Below are 18,120 nucleotides of genomic sequence, written 5' to 3' on the forward strand. Positions count from 1 at the left end.
GGTGGCTGCAGGCATGGCGTACATCGAAAGGATGAATTATATACACAGAGATCTGCGATCTGCAAACATTCTGGTGGGAAATGGCCTAATATGCAAGATTGCTGATTTCGGATTAGCAAGGCTGATTGAAGACAATGAGTATACAGCAAGACAAGGTACATACAGCAGCAAGCGTAGCACTGAGCATCATTTTTGTGACAGGGGAAGGAAGAGTAGAACATCATTAAAAAAAAAAAACAACTCTCTCCTGTGCTTTGGAGTTGCCTTCAGTAAATCTTGAACTCATATTAACTCCTAGCCCAGAACTCCACTGCCAAATGCATCCCCTACAGGGGAGGTCTGATTAGTTGTTTTTGTTTCATTTTGGTCAGTTTTTAAATGAAAGATGATGAATAGACACATGGGTGGGTGAAGTGACAGTAAAGATGAGATCCTCATGGTGCTGCAACAGAGAAGATACTTTACTTTGCACCGTAGAAAGCCTGACTGGGGACAGAAAAGCCTGTTAGCTAGTTCTTTAATGGTGTGCCTTCTAGTATTTACTAACCACTATCAACATTGCTGTGCTATTCCTGATTTCTGTATTTCAAACTAGTCAAAGAAATCTGTTTGAGAATTACGTCTTTATGCAATAGAGCTGTCTCCCTGAGAACTGTTAACTTGGAGAATTTCAGGTTACTTTAATAGGAAAGCCATTTTCCAGTGCCACACAGAATGCTGGGCACCGCCGACCACTGATATGCTGTAAAAACAAATCAAAGAGTACCACAGCTTTTTGAAAAAGGATGCGTGTGTGTGTGTGTGTGTGTGCAGACTGAGCCATGACACAGGCCCTTTGTAGTTAGTTGTTCTTTACAAGTTGTGCTTAGTTGTCAGATGTTGGTCCAAGTCTGCAGAGCTACGGTTTTGTTCTCCTTCTGCTGGCAGCCCGCTGGTAGTGCTTGCTCAATACGTGTCGGTAAATACCGCTCCGGCCCTCCTCAGTTCCAAAGCCAGCGAGTGTCTTACTAAACCACGTTGTGTGTCATCAGAAAGTGAGTGAAGCTGAGTGCCTCATAACCCGCGTTTACCCCTTCCTATTGCAAGTTTTTTTCTCTTCGCCAGAAGTCCCTCTTTTAGCACAAGTTTCGCCATTAATTTCGCCAGTAAAGGGCTAATCCCTTTCTCTAACTTCCAAGCGCTGACAGAAGGAGCCAGAGAGTTTCCAGAAAACCTTCTTGCCTGGGAGCAGAAGCTCTCCCACTGCTCACACCCCTCCTAATTGCTGTCAGCAGTACCTAGTCACGGGGACGGGGAGCACGGGCTGCATCCACGCTAACAGTTCACATTCAGGAGGGAAGCCCTGATTATTTCGTGGGTTCCCTTAAGGAACCTGTGGTAGGTACTAATGCAGAGCTAACCACTACTGAGTGGAGCCTGAGGGTGAGAATTGCTCCTTGCTAGCAAAATAGCCTCGTGTCAGTCTCTCTGGAGTAACAACAGTGTCTGCAAGCTCTGCTCAGCAGAAAGCTGCCTGCTGGCCCTTCCCCTGTGCAAAACAAGACGAGTTTGCCTTGAAAAAGGCAGCCAGATCCAGTCTGTAAAATGGCTTTGAAACCATTTTCTATATTATCTTCATTTTTGTCTGTTTCACTGCCATGTCTTTTGTTCCCCTTGGAAATGTCCCAGTGTATAGTTTGACAGGACTAATTATTCATTTGAATAGACAGCTATGTAACCTACTTCTGGCCAAGTCTCTTCAAGCTCATGATCCCTAGGAAATCCTCTGATGACCTGTTTGTTTCCTGGTTTAAATGTCTTAGAATAGTTGTGCCCTCTTGACGTGTTAAAAGTCCTTAAAAACCCAACTGACTGATGTGGAGGAAAAGCTCAGATTTTATAAGACAATAAAAGTTGTTGGATTTGGGGTGGGAAAGCTTTGAGCTGCAGGAAGCGAAATGGCAGGGGGAAGGAGCGTGGTCGTAGGTATGTCCTGCCCATGGAAATTACTTGTGGAAAAAGTGGCTGGGAAAGGGGGAATGGCTTGGCCTTTAGCCTGTGTCACTGATGGTCGGGACACCAAGCCAGGTGGGCAGCCAAGGTTGAGCCTAGGACATCTAATTTATTGAGGATGATGGCTTCTAATATGCCACTGGAACTTTTCTCCAAGTGCAGTTCAGCCCCGTTTTGTTGTGTTCAGCTTCAGTTTTGATCGCTGCTTGGTGGCGACCACAGTATCAGAAGGAAATGGTTGCCTGTGCTCATTTCCCATGACCTATCCCTTCGGCATCTGGGGACTGCCGTGTTTCTCAAGCTGGCTTCTGCCGCGGTGGGAGTTTAGACACGGGAGGAGAGCCCGGCTGAGGGAAGGGGGTGGGCAGCGCTGCAGACCGGCAGCTCCTGTGGGAGGGAGGAAATGTTTTGCCTCCTGAAATCTGCAGATTAAAGCCTTCGGTCACTCTCTTCTCAGCAGTTTTGCTTCTCAGGGCTTAAGTGTGCTCGCAGGGAGCTTGTTGTCGGCCTGAGGAAGAGGTGGTTTTCTCCGGCCTCACTTCATCTCCTGCTCCCTTCCCCCACTGTCACTTTTGTCTCCGATTAAATATTTTGAAAGGAAACAGATGGGGATGCTTTGAGCCCCGGCGGGTTAGAGTGTGGGATTCCTGAACCTGTGTGGGTATTACTCAGCCTGGTGGTAACGTTTCACCGACCGGCTTATTTTCTTGTTGGTTCGAACAAAGGAGACCCGGCCGCTCCTGATTTATGAGAGGTAAATAAAAAGCGGTTCGTTGTCTGCGCTGCCATTTCTCAGCAGTGGTCAGGAAGGAAAGAGATGGTCACACCGCTGATGATTTACAGTGTGTGACCAGCAGCCATGCACCGCCATTAAATAATAGCCCCCCCCCAAAAAAAAAAAAAGTTCTTGGCTCGTAATGAGCACTTGGCTCCTCTTGCTCTGAGAGGAAGTGAGTAATCAAAGGGGAAAAACATGCCTATTAAAGCGACGCCCATCTGAAAGGCTGCAGTGGGGAACTGTGCTGCTGCAGCCTGCACCGTCAGGGCTTGCTTCTTCTGGCAGCCGCTGTTGCAACATCATTTTCCCCCCGCACAGTGTCGGGCGTATTCAGTCTTGTTTCCTTCCATCCGTGATTTTGCCTGTGTTAAAGGCAAGCCTCGAGACTCCTGGTGTTCTGCAGGACAGAGAGAAACTTCCCATCACCTCAGGCACAGGGTTTCCCAGCTCTGCTACCCTCGCACTTATCTGGTTCACAGCTCCGCAGAGTTTTGGCCAAGCACATGGCATTTTTGTGGAGAGTGCCGAGTGCTCCACAGAGCTGCTAGGGAAGAGCTGTTACTATTCTAAGCAGTAGCAGCTGATACAAATTTAAATTTGCCTTAATTAAAAAAAAAAAAAAAGAGCAGAATTATTTACCAGGCCATGATTCTGCTGCATTCACTGGCAGGGCCTGCAGCAGCACTGCTCCAGGCACACACGAAACAATAAGGAACTTATGCCTTCCAGGCAAGTCACAGCTATTTTGGGAGTTCTGCTACATGTTTGTAAACTTTCGGATCAACTTTTGCCTCCGTAATGCTTAGAAACATCTCCTTCCCGCCCGGCTTAGAAACGAGTGATGCTTCTTATTTTTGTTTCCTCAAAAAGAGCGGGGGTTTCTTTGGGTTCTTTTCCCCGATCCTTGTGTGGAGGCTTGGCTCCCAGCTCACCAGCTCCTCAGAGCTCCTCGTGCTGGCCACCAGCTGCAGCATCTGTGGCTTTGCCCTCGCTCCATGCCCACCTTTCCCTGGTCCATCATGGACCAGGCAGGACTGATGGTTCCTGATTCTCAGCAGCAACCCCCGAGGTCCCAGAGGGATGGCAGAGGTGCCATCTGCTCCTCAGCAAGGAGCAGGACCGGGTCAGGAGGAGTCAAGGACACAGGGCAAAGGCCAGGGCTGCGTTTGGGCCCGTGGTTGTGCCCCTTGTTCCCTGCTTCCTGAGGAGGGATCGGCCTCCCTATTTCACGTTATTTCTCACAGCTCAAAAAATGTAATTGCGCAGTCCCTCCCACACAGCACTCACCATCGCCTACCCAGGCTGACTCGTTTCCTGTTACATGCTTGCTTCAGCGTTTCATTTCTACCTTTTGTGGCTTTCCCTTTTCACCCTCGGGAGCGTTGTGGTGCTGAGCTGCGCCCTCCGGCTCTCACCCGGCGGTTCCCATGCTCCCCGCTCCTGGCACTGGGGGTGCTGGGCTTGGTTTTAAGGTACGAGAGGCAGCAGCTTCGTAGCATTTCTGGAAACACGGCTGTTATCAAGCCAGCAGTGGCTCTGGGGCATTAATCACAGGGGTTTGTGCTTTGTCGAGACTGAGATCTGACAGACAAAGCTCCAAGAGATTTTCGCTGGCCTCAGAAGAAACCACACAGAGAGCTGTATATCGAGGGCGTTTGGCTATTCCAGGCCCTTCTGCTCCTCCTCCTCACACAGCCTGGCTGGGCTGGAGGAAGACTCAAAGCAGGACCAGGGGCTGCTTTTCCCAGGGGATCCCCCCTGAGTGGGAGGTGACCTCCTGGGTGCGAACACCGGGGCAGAGCAGGGCCCGGGCTCACAGAAATCCTCAGAGGCAAAAGGCAGGGCCACAACTCTGACCCAGCATTGTACCAGGAGCTTTGGCTCGCCTCACAGTGCAGGAGTCCAAAAAAGGCTTTCCCTGTGCTGAAATGTTTCAAAAGAGGGATGGAGATAAAAGCCACAGACGAAGACCTTGCTTTTGGGCAAAGACAGGCTATCCTGACCTAGGAATGCAGCCTGCGATCGGTTTGTACAGACAGTTACTGACTTGCTAGTTTGTAATAAAGCATGTTCCAGAAAAAAAAAAAAAAAAAAAAAAAAAAAAAAAAGAAACGAATTCCCCCCCAACAATGTGTTTCTGCCTTGACAGAAGCAGACAGATAGGCTGCCTTGTCAGCGGGGGTAATTTGGCTTATCAGATTTATTAAGATGCTTGTCAGTACTACACATTTTATCTGATGATCTGATGCTGCAATTTGTGTGCAGCACGGAGTCAGCTTGTTTAATAAGCTGCCGGGGCCTGGGCAGGGGGCTGCTCTTTCTAACACCATGCTGGGGACAGGGCTGTGTGTGTGCAGAGGCTGCATGTCAGCCAGGAGCTCTGCTGAGCAAGGGGAGCAGCGTCCGGCCTGCACGAGTGCCTCCAGCAGCAGTGGGAGGCTTCAGAGTGGTGCTCAGCACCTTTTGGGTTTCTAGCAGCAAATGTGGAAGGTAAAAATGCTGGGGGAATTGGCCCTGAAGGAGTCTGAAGAGATTTCTGTCCTCCAAAGATGACCTGTAGGCAGTTGCCTCCTTTCTATCTGAGCATCAAGAACAGAGTCATTGAGTGGCTCGAGGTCAGAAGGGACCTCTGAAGGTCATTTGGCCCAAACGGGAAGCACGAGTGCTCATCTTCCAACACAGCTGATCATAAATAAATAAATAAATAAATAAAATAATGTTGAGTGAAATGTGTGCAACACATGAACAAGCAAACCCTCAGGCTTGGCCATCTCACACACCACCAGACACCAGGCTGCTGCAGAGACCTCAGACATCCCAGCCACGGTGGATTTTAAAATAAGATGAAGTTCTGCAAATTTTGAGTCTTGTAAACCAAGATTGGTCCCATGAAGCTGGGGAGACTGAGGCCAAAGCTGAGCACCTGAATTATAGCTCCTGCCTGCAGGCCAACTGATGGAAATACGGAAGAGGCAGGCTGGTTTGAAAGTGAATAGACATTCACAAATCCTTCAGCACCTTTGCAAATCTAACCACTTATGTGTTGATGCTTAACTAGCCTTAAGTTCCTTACTTCAGGCATTAGGGATTTGAAGCTCTGTCTTACGTCTTTTAATATAGCAGTACTTACTTGAGCATCTGCAATTTTTACTAGAAAAAAAAAAAAAAGTATTTGTTTCTGAGTAATATTCTCTCTTAGGATCAATTACAAGCAGAGTAGAAAAAATTTAGCACACCTCATGTTTTACTAAGTAAGGGGATGAGAATTGCCGTGTCTGCTCTGTAGTCTTGGTCCAACTCAGACTGCAGCATATAGCAGAAGATGCGAGGCACTGAGCACTGGATATGGCAGCAGAACAGTGCCCGCAGAGAACTGTAAACAGCGCTATAACTTAACTCCCTGAGAGTGATTTGTCCACGTTACAATTTCCACACTCCTCCCGAAAGCTAAGGGAGCTTTTATGAGAGGGTGGTGAGAAGTCAAAGTCAGTATGTTTCAAAATGTGAGTGTTTGTCACTGGGGATCCGCAATAAGCAACACAACTCTTTTGCCTGTATGTTAATACAAGGCACCAGGGAAATGTCTGCATATTTTTTCATACATACTACAAGTTAATTATTACCACAAGACTTTTCTTTAAAGTCATACTGAAAATATTTTCCCTAAGAAAACAGTAAATGATTGGAAAAGCAAATAAATCAGAGTTTAAAGGCTTGTTATCGTACCATCCTTACCACAACTGGCTCCTGCAAGCTCTGTTGATGGATGAGCACATTAGGCTGCACGTATTAAAGGCACTACAGGCTTTTCAATGCCAGGAGCTTAAAGTACACTGTCAAGTTATAAATCACAGGGCGAAGTTGTGCCTTGACATCGCTGTACTCCAAGCAACTTGAATGGCAATCTTGTTTTTAAATCCTTGCATGTTTCTAATGAAATATTAGGTTTGGTTTTAATTTACATTTTTACCATGTTTGTTTGTTTTGTGTTTTGCTCGGTTTGATCAGGGAATCTGGGAGGTGCATTTCTAATAAATCTCACGCCTATTCATATGTGCTAACTGCGTGTGACTCGCAAATGTCACAGGGAAATGTTAATTTGAAACACTTTAGGAGAAAGATTTTCTATTACATTGAGCTTACTGGCTTTTAAACCTTTTTTTTTTTTTTTGCGTTATAAAACTTCAAATCTGAATTAAAACTTTTTAACCCTCTCTTGGGATGTGGGGACAAACCCACTCCTTGCCTGCTAAGCCTTTCCTTCTGCCCTACATGTTTCATCTGTCTGTGAGCATCCTCCATGGACCTGTTTGTTAATACTTGCGTGCAGCTCCATCAGCCTGCAGGTGTTGCAGAACAAAACAGTCACCTGCGAAGTGGTACTTTGATTCTGTCTTTGTTCTGATTAAGATTTATTTCTTCCTTCGCTAGGTGCAAAGTTTCCCATTAAATGGACTGCGCCGGAAGCGGCACTGTATGGAAGGTTCACAATAAAGTCGGACGTGTGGTCTTTTGGGATCCTACTGACAGAGCTGGTAACAAAAGGGAGAGTGCCATACCCAGGTAAGAAAATAGTCTGAGCCCTGCATCACCTGGGAAAGGAGTGGGAATGAGCTATATACTTAAATTGGAAAGTGTGTTTATTTTCATTGGGCTCAAAGGGTGGTTATCATGCATAGGTTCTGCTTGTGCTTGAAAGTGGTCCTGACTGAAAGACAGTGTGTGATCATCATGGTAAAAGTAACAAGAGGCAGAAAATCCAACATACTCATTTCTATTTTTTAATTGTTTTAAATTCATTTACTTTCTAGCAAAATAATGAAAGCAAGGTAAAACAACTACGTAACGGAGCAAATAGCTCTCCACAGTATTGCATTCACTTTAAAATACCAACCAGCTCCCAGAGTCGCACTACTGCATTTATTCTGTCAGCCTGGTTCTGTACAAGGTCTGATGACTGTCTGGATGTCTGGTATTACCAAATCTCCTTCTTATGAACTCTTAGATTTGAATCCTTGCGTTAGACATGGATGGAAAGGAAAGGAAAAAAAAATGTGTAATGTGCAGGCCAGAGCTCACAGCAAGGTCAGAGAGGGGCCAGGTTCTCTGCATGGGGGAAACGAAGGCCCCGTGACTCTTTGTTGAAAGCCTGCCAAGTATCCCGTGGATTAAGATTTGTAGCCGGGGTGACTGGATCTGCCTGTGCAGAAAGAGCTTTACCTTCTGCTGCCGCCCCTGGAGACTGCAGGCATTCAGGTAAAGGGGAAAGGGGTGAGGAGAAAGCAGCGCATTACATGGAAAAGGATTTAATCCCTTTGTTTACCTATCACCACGGATACTGACAACAGGGCATCTGGCTGCATCTTTATTCTTTTTGGGTTTTAATTCCTCACCAGTAAACCTCAGCTGTGTACGCTAGGGCTGATTTAGTAGAAAGTGTCCTAAAGCAGTTTCAGTCTCCCAGTCTGTGCTGTTATCAAGCAGGCAGAGCCATACATCAAATCCAGCAGGAAAAGCATCAAGGTGGAGTCCAATTTATCCTGCTGTATCTCACGCCACTTCAGAAGGCTGAGCTCAGCAAAACTGAACTCCCAGAGCTTTTCCAGAAGGTTCAGCTTTGCTAGTCCCTAGCAGCCAGTATTAGGGAAGAGAACCTGGGGACTGGAGGGGTTCTCGTGATCGGAGGTGAATTTTTGCATGATTAGCAGGGAGCAGCGTAGCAAAGCTGTGACTGTGCCAGCAGTCACAGAGCTGAGGTAGCAGAAAGTGGGGTGGGGTGTTTCTGTGGGATGGGTGAATCCCTCTGCCCTGCCCTTCCCCATGTGGCTGAAGAAAGCAGGGTGTTGCCACCGCATGGAGCAGTTGTGGCAGTGGCAGGCACAAAGGTCTTCTTGCCCCGAGGATTACCGGCAGTGGCGTCGGGGAGCAGTGGTTTCCAGGAGGTTATTGAGGGCTCAGTGAGCAGGCACAGACTGCGTGCAAAGGTTGAAGATAGAGAGAAGATGCGTAAGACATAGCTGATAGGGTGTTATTTCTATGGGATGGGCACAGATCCTGGCTGGGGTGCAGGAAGAGGATGCTCCTGGCCAGTGCTAGCAGAATTGCTCTGCCAGCCATGGCAGAATTAAGGATTTGGGTTTTTTTTGTTGAGCCCTACATTTGTGGGGCAGCGTTGCTCAGTGCCTAGCCTTTCATCATCTGCATGAGCTCAAACAAATACACACAGAAAAAATACTCTTGGAGGCAAAAGTGTCTGTCTAAGCCCTGTGTTAAGTCACAGGTTTGTTATTGAACCCTGCGTTGGCCGGGTCAGCAGAGGACATCTGCACTTCCCAAGTGTTTCTTTCCCTCCCTGTGGGAGAACGAGGCCACTGGATGTGCACTTAAGTGCTCGCAATATATAACTTCTTGTAGGATCCCTGACAGAAATCTCAGGCATGGTCTGTGTCCTGAAAACGTGGACAGTTTTATTAGATGGCAGTTGGAGCGCATCAAAGACAGCTAGCGGCCTCTCTCCTCTTCCAGCACCGTCCTTCCCCTTCATCCCTCCCTGCATAAAGCCCTCACGCACTGAGAGTCCTTCCAGCTCACTCTCCCCTAGCCATGCTAGGAAGTCATCAAGAAGCCAGAAACGGCTTCTTGCGTGTTACATAGCTCGGAGTCAGCAGGTGGCTGGGTGCTCACGTACTGCCTCTGTTATGCCCTGCCTGAGCACTCCCCTCTCTGTCAGTTTTACCTAAGAGCAGGCTCGATTTCAAGGTTTTATTTCCAAAACCTTTAGAGATTTCCATTAGGTCTCATTTTCCAGACCCTAAGTGGGGAGGCATTTATAGGCCGAGGCAGTAGTGGAGGGGAACTGGGGCTTTCTCTTAAGCCTGCCTGTGCATGTGGGATGGGAAGAGGGCTCAGGTGAGAAAGTCCTCCTAAGTCTCTGAGAAAGGAGACTCTTCTCCCCAGCTGTCGTGGTTTAACCCGGCCGGCAGCTAAACACCACGCAGCCGTTCGCTCACCCTCCCCCCTCCCTCTCTGGGACGGGGGAGAGAAATGGAGAGTGAAGCCCGTGAGTTGAGATAAAGACAGTTTAATAAGACAGGAAAATAATAATAACAAAAATAATAATAACAATAATAATAATAATGATACAATGGTGATAATACGAAAGTAATAGTATGTACAAACAAGTGATGCACAATGCAATTGCTCACCACCCGCTGACCGATGCCCAGCCTAACCCCGAGCAGTCCGGCCCCCTCCCCCCGGCTAGCCACCCCTATATATTGTTTAGCATGACGTCAGATGGTATGGAATACCCCTTTGGCTAGTTTGGGTCACCTGTCCTGGGTCTGTCCCCTCCCAGCTCTTACTGCACCCCCAGCCTGCCCGTTGGCAGGACAGAGCAAAAGGCTGAGATGTCCTTGGCTTAGTATAAGCACTGCTCTGCAACAATTAAAGCATCGGGGTGTTATCAGCACTCTTCTCATCCTAAGCCAAAACACAGCATTCCACCAGCTACTAGGAAGAAAATTAATTCTGTGCTAACTGAAACCAGGACACCAGCATAGAAAAGTTCATCCATCTCCAGCTTCATGCTGGGGAGAGGAGGGACTTTCTGGAAGGACAAGGCTTCATGAATGTTGGTTCCTGACCGGGGCAGGGTTCAGACCCACCCAAGGGACTTTTCTTGCCTTCGTGTCTTGGCTTGCATGAGGAGGAAAAGATGGAAGTTCGGCCACTCAGAGAGGCAGGACTGAGCCTCTCAGAGGACCGAGGGAATGCAGTTCACTGCTGACCAACTTGGTGTGTGGATTTGCAAGCTCTGAACGGGGTCAGCTTTGAAACAAAAAGGGTCATGGAGCTGACACTCTGCTGTAACACCCATTTTTTCATAGTGGTGGGCACATTGTCTTGATGTTCCTGCTTTTAGCATGTAGCAGGCCAGGGAGAGCAGGGAAACGTCCTCAGACAAAGGAATCACTCTCTTGCTTGACAATATCTTGGTGCCTGGAGAGGTTATGTACATCTGCACCCTGGTTCTCTGGTGGTAACCATGCCCACTGGGCACAGTAGGTGCCAAGGCCTTCTCCAAGGCCTCATGCCTTGGAGAACCAGGCATTGTTTTACGTTTGCACAAAGGAGGGAGAAACACCACAAGGAGAAGACAGGCAGTTTCTAGGAGGGGCACAGACTGTGTATGGAGTAGGACTTGGCATTCCTTGTCCCCCAGATTTCCACCAGATGGATGACCCCCTTTGGGAGGAAAAGCTGCAGCAGGGGCAGGACACACGAACAGTAAAGATTTTGCTGGCAGAGGTGAAGATCAGGCTAGAGTTCACAGTCAAACCTTGCCCCCAGACATTGTACCTCTCACAATCAGGACTGACTTTTTGACAGCTGCCCCCATCTCCATCCTTCCACCAAGCCTGTTCCTTCGTCGACAGACATAGCACACTGCTGCCCAACAGTGCTTTCTCATCCTTTTCACAAGGCAGCAGGTTGAAATAAGCAGCTTTCACGGTCTTTCTGTGTGTTGAGGTTCTATTTTCAGTCACAGTGGAGAAATAAAAACTGGATATGGGCAGAAGAGGAGCCAAGTGTAAAAAATAATCTGCTTAGTCAACCTTTTTCAGGTTCTGCTTTTTTCCACTTTCACAAATGTCCCCTTGGATCTTAGTGTCTTTTTAATGGAGGTTAAGAGTCAGAGGCTGCATTTCTGTAGCAGCAGTCTGTTTTATTAATACATTGCCTTTTGGATAGACAAAATTCTCAGCTGCACTAAACAAGCACCTCTGAACTGGCCCCTTCTGCTTTCTGCTGAACTTGTCACATGGAAAGCGTTTGCATTTTATGGCCACTCTGACAGCCACCATGATATTATCCACATTGCTGCCTCCAGCCAGCTCGGTCTTCAAGTTTGGACTCCAAGTAGCTCTGCAGTCCCTGGGGAGCTGTGTTCAGCCTCCTCCTCATCACTGCAGGAGGCTGGGGCCAGAAGGCTGGGGCTGAGTACACATCAGTGACCCAGCACGTGTGGGTACCATCGTCATGTGGATGGTAGCTAATGATGAGAGAGAGGTGTGTACTCAGCACATAGTATGGGTAAGCTTGGGTGGGTTTCTCTGTAAGCAGGAAAGCTCAGTCACAACTCTTATACCAAGCAAAAAATAAATATTTATATTTTAAATACCTTTAAATACCGTATTTAAAGTAATAATAATAAAAGATTTTGATAGCTTTGTTTTGTGGGTGTTCTGAGGGTGATAAGTACTTGGGGATTTTCAGGCCTTAATTTCTAAATAATGTGGTATGACTTCCAGATGTTTAAAAATTGTTAATACTTTTGCACAAGAATAAGTTTGTATTATTCTCTGAAAAAACATCATTGTGCTTCAAAGGGAACAGCTTTCCCATTCTCTTCACTGTACTATTTATGCAGTGTATGTCATGGCCTCCCTGCATAACCCCCCCATCCCTCTCCTCTCACCTGTACCTTTTCTGTGGGGCTGCCCCCAGAACTTAGGAATTCTGCACCTAGATCAAACTAAACAAAACCCACAAATCAACCTGTCTCCATTTTACCTCTCTGAGAGTGCCAGTTTTGATCTAGTCCCTACAGACAACTGCACGGTTTTACTTTCTCAACTGCACTAGAGATGTGCAAACCTGTCCAGGACTGAGGAACCTGTGAACACGAACAGAGGCACAACTCTGGACTCTTGGAGAACCTGAAAGATAGCATATCAGGGGAAGGGCAGCAGCTGAGCTGTTGTTTTAGGAGTCATACTTCAAGCATTTGAGTCTGTATTCGTGTTTAGTCATTGGTCTAAAATCATGCAGTGAGGGTTGAAGGAGCATAATTCTCAGTCCAACACAAGAAAATAAGAATAAAGTGTCTTAAAACCATCACTGTCCTCAGTGGACTTCATGTTGCCCAAAGTAATCTATACAACTTCAGCTTTGGGTGTGGGGATGCTGCCTAGTTCCAGCAATCTTGTTTCCTGCCCTCTGGAGCAGCAGCGTTGCCCAGGTCTGTGCTATTTGCACATCTGCTGTGTTCTGTCTAACCAAGCTCCAGGGCTGTTTTTAGCCACAACTGGAAATTTTACATCCCCTTTTATGTCACCGTAACTCTTACTATTGCAGCTTTTCCAGGAGGATTCAAACAGCATTGTGTTTCTGTCTCTCATCTGTATGAGCTGGATTTTTATTGTACTGAGCTTTAAAGAGGCCGTATCATGTGGCACCCTAGGACTATTGCAAGTTTCACTAATAAAGCTGGGTGCTGGGAAGTTATTTCATTTTTGATTTTCTCGGGGACTGAGTAGTTAATGAAAAACCCGTCGTTTGGAAATTGGATGTTTACTTTTGGGTTCAAATGCTAATTCTAGAAACGTTATGAGCACAAACTGATTTTCAAGCAGGTGAAATAGCTGTAGTCAACAGAAGAACATTGCTGAGTAGTTTATTCCACAGGCTTATGTGTTGCTTTCTTTTAAATAAACTTTTAAGGTATCTAGAAATGTATTGCAATCAGAATTTCATTTATTATTTACTAAAAGAGCTGAAACTCTCGGGTATTCATTAGGAGCGAAGAGTTGTACAGGCTGTTCAAATATTCTGTCTGTGGTGCTAGAAGTACAGATACAACAGGCTCCTGCCATCAAAAGAGAAACACTAAAACCTGTAGGATAAGCTAAGCAAATCCAGATAATGGGTTTGTAAACATAAATAGGCCCATTAAGAAGTAAAAAGCATACCTGACACATCGCTATTTTTATAAGTCTAAGTAATAACACAAGCAAGATTAATATATATATATATATATGTATTTGAATCTCCCTTTTTAAATCAATAGCACACAAAAGGATTCTGCAGCCCTTGCTGGACACATGGATTCCACCAAGGAATGTGAGGATTGCTCGATTTAGCTTCGTATCTGGGTTTTACTGGGAGGGAGGGGAAAGGACAAAGACAGAGAAGGGCGTTTTCCTGGATTATACCGTGATGAGCAAAACTTGGGACAGAAATGACTGTGACTCCAGGCAGCAAAGCCTCTTTTATGTTCTTCTCTCTATCTTTTTAAAAGAAAAGGGAAGGGAAGAGCTGTTTGTGTTTTTACTCCCCACGCTCCCCTCCTCGGGGTTTTTCTTCCAGCACGGAGTTTGTTATCAAGTTTCAGTGTGTGCTTGCAGCACCGAGTAATACACCGGATAAAAACACCAAGCATTTGATATCTTAGAGTAACAAATCAGTTGGGAAGGAGCTTTCCTGCTGCTGTTGATTCCATCCATGTTGTACTTAAAGGGGCACTGCCAAAGTAAAAACAAAGAATTCAGTTTGTTTTGGGGGTTAGGTATACACAGTAGATGAGTTACTGGTAACTCTTATTTGCATAGCCTTTACTATGTAAGGGAAGCAAAGCACAGAAGAACCTCTTAGCCCAAAAATTGAGGTAATTCAACTGATTCAAAGACACGGGTGTGAAAAAACAGTGCTTAAAAAGTGCATTTTTTTTGTTCAAAACACACAGACAAAAATAAATAAATAATAATAAGAGCACAACATGAGCAAAATGCTACTTTTTCGTGTAGCATCTCAAAAACAACAAGGCACCAGAAGGTTTGGGTTGGGTTGTTGCTGCCCTTGGGTTGGCGATGACTCACAGACCACTAGTGTTCTTTTTCAATTTAATTAAAAAAAAAAAAGTAGAATATGTTTGCAAATGTTCTAGTTGAATAATGAGGAACATCCAGAAGTTTGTTCTGTGTGTGGCAAGCCTTCCTCGTTTGTTGTGAGCCCGTGTGACCTAACAGCATCAGCCTGAACCGGATAGCCCAGGAGAACATTAACTCCATGCAGAGTCCAGTTTCTGCAGAGTACCATGGTTGCTGTTTCCATCACTCTGTAGAACCTTACCCAAGGATAGGAAACAGCATGTCAGTGCTGGTGTGGAAATCTAAGGTGATGCAGTAGGCTAACCAGGACTGTGAGTCAACCAGAACGTGACCAAACGAGAGACTGAACACCTGTGGGGCAGCCTGTGAGAAGCTTGGAAAGGGAGAAAGGGAAGGCAAGCAGCCTGTATTTGACATAGTAGGCAACAAGGAGCAAGTGGCAAGGCCGTGGAAGGGATGGCTGCAGCAACAGGTTAGGAAAATGATCCTTACAGAGGTATTGCAAATGGATTATCAGCAGGAGGAAATTGCCCTGTCAAGATAAGAGGAGAAGGTGTTTTGTAATCATAACACGAGGTGAGAATCTAGATGTGGGTCGTCAGGAAAGGCTGTATCTTGCAGATGCTTCTTTCAAAACATCTAAGAATTAAAAACAACCAGGATGTGAGGACCCAGAGTAAAGATCAGACCCAAGGATACTGCTGAATTAGCAGCCTAAATGCCACTCAGCGTAAGGATACTGCGCCCACCAGTCAAGGTGCAGAGTAGACAAGTGAATCTGTGCTGGAAAAGGTGGTTGAATTATTTCTCACAAGTAACTTCAGCTAAAACATGGAGTGGAAGGAGGAGGCCCCCTGGGTCCTGAACATGGTTAAGGGAGCACCGTGAAGGAACTGGGTGGCAGGATGGTGTCCTGGAAGTCAGGGAGAAGAGCAGCCAGCAGAAGAGCAACACCAATACATTTATTTCTAGACTTGGTCATGGAGAAACTTCAGTGGTTCTCCTGGTTTTCTTGCAGAGCTGCTTGGCAGGGCCCACCAGGGCAGGGCAGTGAAGCCTGCAGATGTTTTTCAGCAAAGGACTGGGGCATGAGCTGGCAACTGGCAAGCATAAAGCTTGCAGTCAACGTGCATGATTTCTCTGAAATATTTCCACATGCCTGTGGTGCCAGTGTTACCCTTGGTACCGTTAAAAAGCCAAAGGAATAACTGGAAGAGATAAAGGAACTAAAGCTGAGGTTGACTGCAATTAATGTATGGTGAAGAACATCGTATGGTGAATTGTAACGTGTAATATAAAAACAGCAGAGGAAATGAGAATTACATGGAAAATACAAGATAGCAAAGGGCCTGGCTTACCTCTTATACAGAGACAAGCATGAGAGCATTTCTTTCCTTACTTAAGAGAGAGCCATGGTTATGCCATAGAGCTGTTTGGCTTGGCATTTGACTCATCTTCTGAGCAGCTTTGTTCTGTTCTGGGGCGGGCTGGAGCAAGACAATAAGCTAGAAGCAATACAGCACAGATCATTAGCAGTAGTGAGCTTCTGAGCTGACGTGGAATTAACACTGCTGGATGTGCCTGGTAGCCTCAAGTCTGTCATCTTTCTTAACCTCAGCAGCACAACCTCACAAAGCCCTTACAAAGGGGGCATACTTGGAGTGTTTCAATAATTAATCTTAATTTCTAGAATTTTGAATAGTCTTTCTCATAAGGCAACCATTTCACATAATGTATTGTGTGGCCACTGTTGTTGGGGAGGGGAGGTGCCAAACCCTACCCATTTGGAGTAAGCCAAGAGGGTAACCATGGGAGCAGCATTTTAGCCATCGCTGGATTTTAAAACCCTCTACAGAAAAAGAAAGTAAGCCAGGTTACTCTGCAGGAGATGGGGAGCTGAAACAGGACATTGAGGTGGTTTGGTTTACTTCTCCTCTTAACTGAAAGAAATAAGTATGGTTGAGAAAATCATGTGTTGTAGAAACATAACTCAGATATTTGGGTTAATTTTCTGGTAACTCAGCAGTGTGGGTTTGTCTGTCCTTAACAGGCATGAATAACCGTGAAGTCTTGGAGCAAGTAGAGCGCGGTTATCGGATGCCGTGTCCTCAGGACTGTCCCATCTCCTTGCACGAGCTTATGATCCACTGCTGGAAAAAAGACCCGGAGGAGCGTCCAACTTTCGAATACTTGCAGGGTTTCCTCGAAGACTACTTCACTGCGACAGAACCCCAGTACCAGCCCGGCGACAACCTGTAAACCCCTGGTCTCCACACACTGTCACGAATTACCAGGTGTTCCTCAAGCCCTGCCCCGCCTGCCCTTCGGCTTCCAACTCCGTGATCGGCTTCCCAAGAGTGCAGCAGCATCTTCCAGCACCGCCGGGCACAGGAGGGGCTGAAGCTGGGAGCTTCCGCAGCCCTCGCCTATGACCACTTGTCCTAACAATCTGAATGTCCTGGATGAAAAGGAGAAAAACACTTGTTTTTTCTTAATCAAAGACTCCAAAACTGCATTGTATTGATGTTATGTAAACTGCAAAACCTCCGTTCATTGTAAATAGTAACTCAGTGCCAATAACTGATCCTAGTGCTTTCCTTTTTTTAAAACGCAAAACCTATGTGATTTTAACTAGTCTTCTCCTGATTCAACTAAAAGTATTATTTTCCAGAAGTGGCCTCTTTGTCTAAAACATTTTTTTTCATGTTTTAACAAAAAAAAATAAAAAAAAAAATCAGGACAGGTGTTTGGTTTTTTGCTTTTTTTATATATAAAATATATATAATATATATACATACCTGTACATACAGTATATGGGTGCTATTGCAGAGGAAACTCATTCTGAACGGAATGAATCCTGCTGCAGCAGTACCCAGAAAGTGATAATTTTACTGCAGACATGAAAGCACTGGTGGGATTCTGAAAGCCAGTGATCTAATTTTTGGCTTTTGCCAAGCATGATTTTTTTAAATTGGATTGCACTTTTTGTTTATGACTATGTACCTGTAGATGGTTGTAACTTTGCTCTTTCAGGAATCATGTGCTGTATTTACAGTAATGTTTCCAATGTTTGACAAGTGTGTGATGATTTGTTCTTGAAATTAAAATGAACATATTTAAAGCAAGAAAACTACACCATCACCGTTTGAACTGGAAAATTGAAACTGCAAGGACTTCTTGTAGCCAAACGTGTATACTGAAATGTTTCAAAAAAAAAGATTTATTAAACCGTGTAACCACATTCAGATGGTCTTCAGATCATAGCATTTTAGCCATGTCCACCTGCTAAACTGTTGGTCACGCAACTAGGATTTTTCTGTTTTATGTGTAACATTTTTCCATTGTAAAATGAGTGTGTTAAATGTCCTGTACTGCTAATGAAAGTACTTTCTCTGTGTCTGCAAGTTCTCCAGTGGAATTACTATGCACTTCTTTACATTTCATGGGGGATGCACAGAACAAAGTATTACCTTTTCAGTTGTCTGTACCAGCCTTGAATTACTTACGTTTAACCAAAAAAAAAAAAAAAATTCCTTTCTATTTCTATTGAGTTTTTAATACTGAGTTGCAAATTTTAAAGTCTTAATTACATTTTGTTATGGTTTATTTGCAAGTTTACATTTTAAAACTGTTTAACTTTCTTAATTTAGTAATTAAAAAAAAAAAAAGAGCATTTTA

At 45.4% G+C, this 18,120-nt stretch overlaps 1 protein-coding gene across 10 annotated transcripts in view; it reads left to right on the forward strand.

The window, feature by feature from the left end:
- The window catches only part of FYN (FYN proto-oncogene, Src family tyrosine kinase), a 129,377-nt gene extending 111,257 nt beyond the window's left edge, over nucleotides 1-18,120 (forward strand). For all 10 annotated transcript variants that reach the window (XM_027454688.3, XM_027454689.3, XM_027454686.3 and 7 more), the window contains 3 exons: nucleotides 2-155; nucleotides 7,202-7,333; nucleotides 16,493-18,120. In XM_027454688.3, coding sequence (XP_027310489.1) covers nucleotides 2-155; nucleotides 7,202-7,333; nucleotides 16,493-16,701 — 495 coding nt within the window. In that variant the 3' untranslated portion in view covers nucleotides 16,702-18,120. The remainder of the gene's footprint in view (nucleotide 1; nucleotides 156-7,201; nucleotides 7,334-16,492) is intronic.

The sequence above is a fragment of the Anas platyrhynchos genome, chromosome 3 (assembly GCF_047663525.1).
Source record: "Anas platyrhynchos isolate ZD024472 breed Pekin duck chromosome 3, IASCAAS_PekinDuck_T2T, whole genome shotgun sequence".
Taxonomy (NCBI): Eukaryota; Metazoa; Chordata; class Aves; order Anseriformes; family Anatidae; genus Anas; species Anas platyrhynchos.